The sequence below is a fragment of the Sciurus carolinensis genome, chromosome X, assembly GCF_902686445.1.
Source record: "Sciurus carolinensis chromosome X, mSciCar1.2, whole genome shotgun sequence".
Classification (NCBI taxonomy): domain Eukaryota; kingdom Metazoa; phylum Chordata; class Mammalia; order Rodentia; family Sciuridae; genus Sciurus; species Sciurus carolinensis.
The window spans coordinates 114,173,193-114,184,628 of record NC_062232.1 but is presented as its reverse complement, the minus strand read 5'-3'; the positions used below and the strand labels follow the sequence as shown (position 1 = coordinate 114,184,628).

The window sequence follows — 11,436 nt, the reverse complement described above, 5'->3', positions numbered from 1 at the left end:
CTGATCACCAGTCTATACATTAAGCATCATTTTGGATTTTTTGTTTGGACAGCCCAGGGGCAAGTTTCTGCAACACCTTCCAAGCTGGACCTCTGATCCTCCCAGGGAACCTCACGGAACATATCCCCTGCACCCTGAGCATACTCCGGAAACCTTCCTAATGGACCCACAGCTTGGATGAGTAGAACTATGACTTCCCCCCACCCACCACTTCTTATTGGTCATAGATGTGCACGTGATCACCAGCTGCATTCCCATTGGCTGGAAGGTGGAAAGAAACGGACCCTTCACGAGTCCCCTCAGGCAAAGGAGGCTAAGGCACCCCGGGGAGCATCCGTAGGGGCGCCATATTCCTGGCCCTCCCTAGCCATCCTAGTGGTTTGGTGACCCCACCTCACAGAGTCTGAGGAAAAAAAAAAAAAGCAGAGGGGATCCCTGAGGCGTTGCTCTGTGACCTTAGGGTGTGCCCAGAGAGAAGGTCTGGTGCTTGATCTGTGTGACGAGGGCGGCGTCCAGGCTTGTGGTGACAGCACCATGCTCAGGATCCTGAGAAGGTTTATGGCCTTCTTTCAGAGGCGGGAAGACCCTAACAGACATCTGGGGCTCCCACAAGGTATTTTTTTTCAGTCCCCCTGTCCTCTATGTGAGAAGTCTCCTCAGAAGGGTCTCTTCACTCCCGATCGGGAACCATGGGGACTCCCGGGGCCAGGACGCTAAGGATGCGTAACCTTATGTGTGTGGGAGGGGGAGGGAAATGTTGTCCCTAAGGCCCCAAATTTAGGCCAACATCAGCTAATGCCTTTAACTCTCCTGTTGATCCAAAGCGGGAAAGTGTTTGGATCAACACTGAGAAGTGATGGAGAAGACTCCCCGGGTTGCCCCGTCCCGGCATTTCCCTTGGTGTAAAGCCTTTTTACACTTCCGGGATGTGAACCGCCCTGATTCAAGGGTGAATTTGGCTTCCTGTCCACTCCATGAACTTGAAGCCAAGTGGGCGAGGCTTTTCAGTCACGCATGTGAGAGCAGGAGCTGCATTTAACTTGATCTCTTTGAATCCTATGCTCCTGCCCCAGCTCTGGCACCAGGTGAACACTTTGGGAGGTGGGGAGCAGTGGTCCTGGTGTGGCGTGTGGTGGGTGCGAGTCCAATCAAAATGGGAAGGTTTGCTGTATGGATGGCATCCCTGCTCTGAATTATATTGTTTCTAATTTGTATCCAGTGTTTGTATGGACTTTAAGGGCTGCATGTCATTAATACCTACAAAACCCCCATGAGAGAAGTTCTAGTATTGCTGTGCCCATCTACAGGTCAGTTAGGGATGCGAACAGGAAAGCAAGGGCACACAGTAACCGTGTAGCCCAAAAGAATTCACACCCCGGATGTGAGGGCGATCTGGCTGCGACATCTGTCACCCCATTGATCGCCAGGGTTGATTCGGCTGATCTGGCTGGCTAGGCGGGTGTCCCCTTCCTCCCTCACCACTCCATGTGCATCCCTCCCAAAGCTGCGCGCTTGGTCGAAGAGGACGACCTTCCCTGATAGAGGAGGACCGTTCTTCGGTCAAGGGTATATGAGTAGCTGCGCTCCCCTGCTAGAACCTCCAAGCAAGCTCTCAAGAATTCACACCCCACTCTCAGATCCAGCAGCATCTCTCATCCCGTGCTCCCCCCTGAGTGTGCTTCCACAAGAGCAAACTCAGTGTCTTGGGAGGGGTGGAAGAGACTCCCCAACCCTGCAGGGTTTTCTGGGCAGGTCCCTGCCTTCCTGGCTTGGGATCTTCTGAGGCTTCTTTGCCAGTAGAGTATGAACCCCCAGGGGAGGTGGCTGGGTCACAGCAAAACTTGCTAGAGAAGGCAATTTATCTATTTTTATATGACATCGCTTACACTGCAGCATCCATTATTACCTCTACTTTTCTCAACAGGGACCCGTAGAAGAGTCCAACAAGTTTTCCATGTGCCTGAGTGACAGTTGTCTTCTTTATCCTTCATCTTTATTCTGGGATATGATGTAACACATTTAATCTGTTTTTCTTTCCAGTTTGCCAGATTTTCTTGACTTTTATTTTCATAATCTAGTATAATCAAAATTTTTCCCAGCCTTTCTTTCTATCCACCCAAGTCATTGGGTCAGCAGCTGTGGCATTGTGATTCAGAGCTCCAATGCTACAGGCAAATTGTCCCAGGTCAGATCCCAAAATAACACTTACCAGCTATGCTTGTTCAGAAAAAAACAAACCCCCTGGTGATTCAGTGGCACTTTTCATCTAGACTTAATCCCTGATATATTTTAGTGCCTCTGGTGAGATGTTTAAAAATCTGAATTTGTTGCTTCTCATTATGTTTATGAAAATGATGACATTATATAATAACAGTTATAAAAAGTTATAAAGTTACATAATAAAGTTATAATAATAATAAAGTTATGTGTTAATATTAATGAAATTATATATTAAGAAAGTTAGATTATATAGTAATATATAATAAAGTTATGTAGTAATGATCATTTAAGGTTCTCCATGCCCAGATATGATGACAACAACATTTGTACTCTAACATGTGCAAGGTACTCACAGTTCTAAGTAGTTGACATGTATGTGTCAATTAATGCTTACAACAAAAATCAGGTAAATGTTGTGATTGTTCTTGTTTGACTGACACAACAGGGTTCTCTGCCTCCAAATGTTTGCACAGGTCAAAATTATACTCTAGGTCTGTGTCATCAGTATCTGTATTTCTAGAAGTAGGTGATTGGCCATTGTATCTTTCTCTGGTAGGGCTCTTTTGTAATGGATGTTTGCTTTTGAAATTAATTAATAGAACCTGTTGTTTACCCATCACATAGGTGACAACAAATTGAAAACTGTGCAGGGAGTTGTGACAAGTTTATTTCATGATTATGGCTTGATTGATGAGTCCATCTACTTCAGTACTAATATAGTGACTGAAAATGTGCCTCTGAAAATTGGACAGAAAGTTTCTGCAGTTATAGAAGAAGATAAAACATCTGTCGAATTGAAAGCAATCAAAGTAAGATTTGCATGAGTTTGGGGATGTTCTCTTTTCTAGTGGGCTTGCTCTCTTACTTTCCTTCCTTCCTTCCTTCCTTCCTTCCTTCCTTCTTTCTTTCTTTCTTTCACCGGTGATTGAACCCAGAGGTGCTTAAATACTGAGCCACATACCCAGACCTTTTTATTTTTTATTTTGAGACAGGGTCTCACTAAGTTGTTTACAGCCTCACTAAATTGCCAAGGCTGGCTTTGAACTTGGATCCTCCTGCCTCAACCTCCCAAGCCCCTGGGATTACAGGCATGTGCCACCACACCTGGCTCCTACTGGGCTTTCAATCCTGCTTCTTTTTTGGTACCAGGAATTGAACCCAAGGTGCTTGATCACTGGGCCACATCCCCATCCAATTTATAATAAGGGACATGTGGTGGCAGAGGAAACTGCTCAGCTCATGGCAACAGGGAAGCATAGGTGAAAGCTCTCATAATCTAATCATTTTCATTTCTGAAAATTCCTACGTTTCCTAACACATGAGCTCTTTGAGGGATGTTTTTAGATCCAAATCATAAAATCCCTGTTGTATGAAAAAGCCACCTCTTTCATATTCACAAGCATTTGAATCTGTCCAAACTCCTTATTGGGTTAAAGAAAAAGAAACAGAATTTGGATAGTGAGAGTTTGATGTGAAACTTGGAGGAAAGTTTAATGTGTGGTATGGCTGTGAGCTAGTTTGGAATCGGAGCACAAAGTGATGAGAAGATGTAGTGAATTGTGCTCTTGGGTACTGACAGAATGGTGGTAGACAGAGAGGGGCCTGGTGCTTTATTCCTCAGTGAAATGAATCTGGGCCAAAAGATCATGAGATTGTTATGGGAAGCTAGAAAGATACCAATTAAGAAATGAATACCAATTAACTTCACTATTTTTAAAGCACAAAAATAATTTACATCTCAACGGTTTGTTTCCATCAGAAACCTCTGAACAAGAAATTCTACTCTTTAGAGTTTATTATACAGGAATAAATAAGGCTAGTAGTCAACATATTAGGATACAAGTTAAATGTCCAATGTGGAATTAGGTCAATAAATAATGGTCCACCCACTCTTCAAGATGCCTTATTTCTTTCCAATAACCTCGTGTTCTATAAAAATGTTTGCAATTAGGTTGGGCATGGTGGTGCATTCTTGTAATCCCAGTGACTTGGGAGGCTAAAGTAGGAGGATTATGATTTCAGGACCAGCCTGGGAAACTTAGCTGAACTCTCTCTCAAAGTAGAAAATAAAAAGGACCAAAGATGTAGCTTTGTGGCAAAGTATCCCTGGATTCAATCCCCAGGACCCCCCCAAACTGTTTGTGATTATTATGTGTTATTTTAACACTCTATACAATGTTAAATTTTTTATTTTAAAGTTGAGCATATATATATGTTTGTATAGAAAAAAATCTGGAGCTAGGGTAAATACTAAAATGTGCTCAGTAGTTTCCTTTAAGCAATGGTATTACATACTGTGGGCAATCACTTGCTGCATTGTGTTTATCTGGTTTTTTTCTATAATGAGCATGAATTATTTCTGTAATTTAAAAAATTTCATATAAAACTTACACTTCCAATAAGCAAAAATATTTGCATGCCTCTCTATCATAAATAAAGTAAGCCCTAATTTGCCATGGTTTTATTCCAACCCTTTCTCTTTTGAAGTTCCTTTTCCAACTTTATTTTACGCTTCTGTAAGAACTGGACCTTGACTATTATAGATTTCTTCTATATTTCCCTAACTTGTGTTTGGTTTTCCTTCATCTCCCTGATCCCGCCCCCACCCCCATCCCCATTTGCCAGGTAAACTGTTCTTTCACAGCCACACTCAAATCTGACTTCCTCCAAGCAATGCCCTATTTTCTCCTAGTCTGAACTTTTCTCTTTCCTGGCAATTCCTGAAAACATTTTTTGGACTTATATTATATCCTGGGTCACAACTTCCTTAGAATTTCTCCCCCCGCCCACCGCATTAAATTGTGAATTCCTAGAGGGCAAGGATAGTATTTTTTTATCTTATATTTCTTGAGCTGGGTATGGTGGTGCACACTTGTAATCCTAGCTACTGGGGAAGGAGGATTGCAAGTTCTAGGCCAGACTGGGAAACGTATCAAGACTGTCTCAAAATTAAAAATACAAATTGTTGGAAATGTAACTCAGCAGTACAGCATCCTTGGGTTCAATCCCTAGTACTGCAAAATAAATGAATAATTAAATAAAATATTTCTTGAATGACAATGTTTTAAGTATAAAATTCCCCTTATAAATTTTGTTATACTTTAAGTAACTATTTCCTCATCTTATAGGTGGATGTCATCCCTGATAATTTTGATGACACTAAACCACTGGACTCCAGAATCAGAGTTTTAGTTGGTTGTGTTGCCTGTATAAAGAAAGATACTGTCTACATTGATAAAAAAACTTACTTCTCTATAGACATTGTTTCTGAAGGTATGATTTACATTTTTACAACAGGAAGTGCTTAATATTTTGAGAGGACATTAGTACTGGAACTACTTCTGCAGTATACTTGTCTCTAATCAGTGACTCTAATATTTGAGATGAAACTTTGGAAATGAAAAAAATATACAAAATAGGGATGTGAACAGGTCATATTTCTAAAAAATCATGCTATCATTTATTACGTGTTCACTAGTTGAATGCAATAAATGTCTGAATAATTTTTCATTCATTAATTACTTAATTATTTTCATTAATTATATAACTTCTGTATACAGACTCTATTTTAAAAATACTTCAAATGTTTCAAAATAAGTTTGGAGACAGAATTACATCTTTCTGTGTGTGTGTGTGTGTGTGTGTCCACTGTTGAATTCTATTAGTAATTAGCAGATATTCTAAGATTTTGTTTATACCCAGAGTTATACTTTGGTTCATATCATGTAGCTTGAATATGAAAAGAGAAATTAGCTTAGCCCTACCAGGCAGCTTGCTATTTTGATTTATATGGTTGTAAAACCAAGACTCTTACCTGAATTTTGTCATGAAATGTTCTCTCTACTTTGTTTAGAAGGGACTGTGTATGGGCAAATGTGGAGTCAGAAAATTGGTTAGGAGCAAGTTGTGATAATCCTGATGAGATGTTGGAGACTTGGATGAGGTTGTAGAAGCAGAGGCTCTAAGGATTGATTTGATTCTGGGTTTATTTTGAAGTTAGACATGAAAGTGTTGGCTAATGGATTTGGAACTTTGGGTGAAAGAAATGGGAGTCAAAGGTAATTCCAAATTTTTTTTAAATGTGTCCCCCTCTAGCTTTATTGAATGTGATTGATCAAATTTATGTATATTTAGTATATATAATGTGATATTGTATACCCTATATATATTAGGGTATGCAATATTTTGATATATGTGTACATTGTGAAATGATTTCTACAATGAAGCTAATTAGCATACCCATGGTCTCACATGGTTACCATGTGTGTGTGTGTGTGTGTGTGTGTGTGTGTGTGTGTACGTGTGTGTGTATGTGTGTGGTGAGATTACCTGATATATTCTTTTAGCCAATTTCAAATATATAATACATTATTAACTATAGTCACCATAGTGCACATTAGGTCTCCAGGATTTATAACTGGAGGGTTCTATTCTTTGACCTTTTTCTCTTTCCCCACCCTCCATGGCCTAGTTTCTGGTAACCCCCATTCTGCGGGCTGTAAAGGTCCTTAGTAGAGGAAACCTCTGGAGTCCTGTGCGGAGCAGGCCACTGGAAACAACAGTGGCTCCCACACGTGGCAGATACTAATGGCTGTACCCTTTTTCTTTGTTCCTGATCATCTCCAAACATCTCAGCTGGCAGTTCCCCAGCATTCTGGGTGGATGGGGTGAAGCTGGAGCAGGTCATTCAGACAGTGCCGTGTAATGCTGTGGAAGTTGGCTGTTCATCCCTCTCTTTTTTTCCCTTCTAGAGGAACTCATGAGAAAAGAATTCCCTCTTCATGGTGAGGAGTGTCTGCATGAGATGTGGGGTGATTCAGGAAAAATGAAGCTATTCTTCCTACCTTTTTTGGTGCAGTTTTTCTCATTGGTGTTTTTTCGTTTTGATTTGTTTTGCTTCATTTTTTTGGTTTTTTTTTTTTTTTTTTTTGGTTGGGGGGGTTTGTTTTGGTGCTGGGGATTAAACCCAGGAGTGCTTAACCACTGAGCCATATGCCCCACCCTTTTTAATATTTTATTTAGAAACAGGGTCTCACTGAGTTTCTTAGGGCCTTGTTAAGTTGCTGAGGCTGGCTTTGAACTCTGGATCCTCCTGCCTCAGCCTCCAGAGCTGCTGGGATTGCAGGCATGCACTCCTGCATCTGGCTCCTGAGATCTTTTATTCATTTATTTTTCCTCGGGGTTTTTTTTTTGTGGGGAGTGCAAAGACTGAACTCAGGGCCTCGCACATGCTAGGCAAGCACTCTGCCACTGACCTAAATTTCCTACCCGCCCCCAGCTCTTTTAGAACTAATTTTGTTGATGGATAGATGTCCAATTGTTGTTTGTGGGAGGAAAGAAGGCTTGAATCGCCTACTCTGGTATTTTGCTGATGTCACGCTATTCCTACCAGTAACTGCAAAGCTTTTTATTTGAGGAATAGGGTGGATGGAGTTGCCAATTTAAGATGTGCAAGACTGAAAGGAACAAAATTGAGTGCATGAGAAGAGCAGCAATAATTCAGCTTAAACATGCTAAATTTGCATAAGAATGTGGATAATTGAATCTGAGGTTGGTTATATCTGAAGGTATATACATTTTGAAGTTATCATTCCATGGATATTATATAAAGCCATAATAAAGAAATCAATGTAGAAGAGAGAGAGATAGAAGTGGTTCAAGACCTATGTCTTGCATCATTCCATATTGCTGGGTCACAGGATAAAGAAATGTTTAACTTATTGCTATTGCCAGCTTACTGGAGCAGTTGTGCCAATTTACACTCTCACTTCCTCCAGGCACATTTGTTATCCTGTGACCTACTTTTTATTTACTGTAAAATTCTGTTTGAAACTACATGTTTACAACCATAAAATATAAGATAAATATTTAAGTGTTCATTAGCTGGCCAAAACACCTGAGGAAATTAATTCATGCTTACAATTGCAGTATTTCCTAGTGCTTTTGCTACCCCTGATAGCAATCAATATTTACTTGGTGGTTACCACATGCCAGATATTATTCTGTGAGTTTTATCAATAGTGACTAATCATCACAGCATCTCTATGTCATATGGACTATGATTGTCCTCACTTTTAGATGGAGAAGCAAGGCATAGTGAGATTAAGGACCTTCACTAAGGTTGCAAAGTGTCAGTTACAAAATTGGAATGCAGGGAGCAGGTTCAGACATGTATTTTACTTTTATACTTGACTGTCTCTCTTGAAGGGGCTTTGAGTGTGACCAACTGTGTAATAAATTCTGTGCTATTCTCAAAGAACAGTTGACAGTTTCCTCCATTTGACTTTGTTAAATAAGTAGAGGAGAATCAATGGTTAAAAGATTAGACATTTACCTTCTGACAGAAAGATTTACAAGGTCTCTATTTAAATATGTGCAAAATGCACTCTTCATCTATTGGGAATTTATGAAATTTACTGAAATTTCTCCATGGCTGTTTTAGGTTTTGTGCCTTATAAGGGTGACTGGTTAGAAGTTGAATATTCCACACAGCCAGGCACCTCAAACATCAAGGCACACTCAGTGAAGCCTATGAACTGTAAGCATGTGGATGAGGTAATTTTTGTCTGTGTTGCATTTGTTATTAGTTTCCACCAATCCTACCCTCAGTGAGAATTTTCATGTCCAGAAATCTACTGGGTGCACTGGGAAATCTGAAAATATAAGAAAAAGTATTTTTAACAAAAATGAGACTATTTCCTTATTCAAATTTCAGGATTTCCAAAAGGAAATAATTTGAAAATAATGTAAAGCACATATAACTAAGTTCTAAGTTGTATAGTTAGGTATTAGAATAGGTATTAGAGTGTTATTAGAATGTTCTGAGAACAACAGAAAGAAAAACAATCTGTGTGAAAAAAAAGAATTGGGAAAGAATGAAAGGAGTTGGTTGTGGTATTTGAGCTTACCAGTCAAAACTAGATATGATTTGGGTAATGGAGCTTGAAATGAGAAAGAAATTTTGTTTGAACAAAGGTTCAAATAAAATAATGAGCTTGGAATGTGACAGAGGAGGAAGGGGAAATTGATAGACTACTTACCAGCACACTCCTTTCTTGCTCAATCCCTTTCACTCTCTCAACCTTAATTATAGAGAGTAATGGCCATGGCGAGCAATATTTAGAACAGAATTTCTCACTGTAGACCTGAGTACCATCTCTAGAGATTTGGCTTTAATTGGTGTGAGGTGGGATTTGGGCACAGGTGTGTTTACAAAGCACCCCTGGTGTTGCCAGTGTGCCACCAGGATGAGAATCACTTATGGGATTGGAGTGACTAGCAGGTTAGACCAAGAGTGATAGGATACTGAGTCAGTTACAGTATAGTAAGCTTTACATAAATATTTCCATCATTTATCCTTACAGGTCTGCATTACTAGCCTGCAGGAAAGACATGGGATGATAGATTATACTATCTTTTTCACCTTGGATTCCCTGAAACTTCCTGATGGATATGTACCTCAACCATATGATGTCGTCAATGTGGTAATAGTGGAGAGTGTTCAGTTGTGCTGTGTTTGGAGAGCAGTTTCTATGACTCCAGTGCAAAAGTCATCTTAAGAAAACATTTTATTCTCTGTTCATCTTTTCTTCTGTGGCAGGAAATAGTCAGGTTTAACTGAAAAACTTAGCAAGCATAAACAATGTTTGAAGTTTGATTCTTAGGTAATATAAATTGAAAAACTTAGTAAGCATAAGCAATATTTGAAGCTTGATTCTTAGGTAATCCAAATTGAAAAACTTAGTAAGCATAAACAATATTTGAAGTTTGATTCTTAGGTAAGATGCCCAATTAAGATGCTGGCTCAGTTGGGTGTGGTGGCGCATGCCTGCAATTCCAGTGATTCGGGAGGCTGAGGCAGGAGGATTGCAAGTTCAAAACCAGCCTCAGCAACTTTGCAAGGTCTTAAGCAACTTAGCAAGCCCTGTCTCAAAATTTAAAAAACAAAATTAAAAAGGGCTGAGGATGTTGCTCAGTGGTTAATCACCCATTTGTTAAATCCCTGGTACCAAAAACAAAAACAAAAAAACAAACAAAAAAAAGACATGCTAGGGCTGGGGATATAGCTCAGTTGGTAGAGTGCTTGCCTCGCATGCCCAAGGCCCTGGGTTCAATCCCCAGCACTGCAAAAAAAAAAAAAAAAAAAAAAAAAAAAAAAACATGTTGACTCATTCACTTGGGATCAGTTCACTTTAGGGGAATACCTTAGTTCAAAAGCATGTGAAAGTGGCCTGTATAAGAAAGAAACAACACTGCAGTTAAATTTAAATTCTTTGTTTTCCACATCCAGGAGTGGATTCTGAGACCTGGTATGGCCCTGAAATAACTAACCTTCAGAGGCAAAGTATTTAATTCCAGAGGCAGCAGGGCCACCATGTTAATGGACAGGATTTAAAGTTACAGATTTGAAAATTAACAAATAAATATAAATAAATTAAAGGGCATGATGGCACAAGCCTGTAATTCCAGTGACTCAGGAGGCTGATGCAGGAGGATTACAGGCTCGGGTCAGCCTCATCAATTTAGTGAGGCCCTGAGCAACTTAGTGAGACCCTGTCTCTAAATAAAAATTAAAAGGGCTGGGGATGTGGCTCAGTGGTTAAGTACCCCTGGGTTCAATCCCAGTACCAAATAAATAAATAAAATTACAGAATGCCTTCAATTTTGAGTTCCCCTATGCTTTCTGTTCAGTACTCATTATTCTGTAGCATTTTCATCTCCTATCGCCTACTCGATTTGTTATATTTATTGTTTATCTGTGTCCTTTCCCACATTAGAATGTAAACTCCTCAATGGTAGGCTTTTTTAAAATTTGTTCTTTCCATTAATACATTACTGAGCATTTAGAATAGGGTCTAATACATACATGTTAATAAATGCAACAAAAGAATTTTCTGAGCAAAAATAATTCTTACCTGTGGCTAACCCATCGTTTGTTTTCTAGGAATAAAATTGTTAAGCAACTCATTAAGACCTCAGTTGTTTTCTTACCAGAATCATCCCCTCAGATTTGATGCATAAAATCTCAAAGTGGATAAAAATCTTTGTTACAAAGGTGCAGCCCAACTCCACACATGAATCAGGGAGTGAACTTCTAGCCTCATAAAGAGGAATTTCCTTACTGTAGGTATGAGGTACTAGAAGTCCCACAAGTACCCTTGAAAAGTCCTCATTCCTTCCTCAATCAACACATTTAACCAGGTAACTATTCTCCGG

The 11,436-nt window shown here is 39.7% G+C and overlaps 1 protein-coding gene across 1 annotated transcript; it reads left to right on the top strand.

The window, feature by feature from the left end:
* Window positions 1-534: 534 nt before the first annotated feature.
* LOC124971669 (cancer/testis antigen 55-like) lies at window positions 535-9,779 on the top strand. Its single transcript, XM_047535329.1, has 5 exons — window positions 535-613; window positions 2,845-3,029; window positions 5,349-5,493; window positions 8,663-8,775; window positions 9,585-9,779. The coding sequence occupies exons 1-5, from the start codon at window positions 535-537 to the stop codon at window positions 9,777-9,779; spliced, it is 717 nt and encodes a 238-aa protein (XP_047391285.1).
* The last annotated feature ends 1,657 nt before the right edge of the window (window positions 9,780-11,436 follow it).

What these genes read in the sequence shown, in the direction of transcription:
- LOC124971669 (XM_047535329.1), top strand. Translation starts at nt 535, where the DNA reads ATGCTCAGGATCCTGAGAAGGTTTATGGCCTTCTTTCAGAGGCGGGAA. An exon ending in ACATCTGGGGCTCCCACAAG is followed by an intron (nt 614 to 2,844) that starts GTATTTTTTTTC and finishes CCCATCACATAG; the next exon opens with GTGACAACAAATTGAAAACT. An exon ending in TCGAATTGAAAGCAATCAAA is followed by an intron (nt 3,030 to 5,348) that starts GTAAGATTTGCA and finishes CTCATCTTATAG; the next exon opens with GTGGATGTCATCCCTGATAA.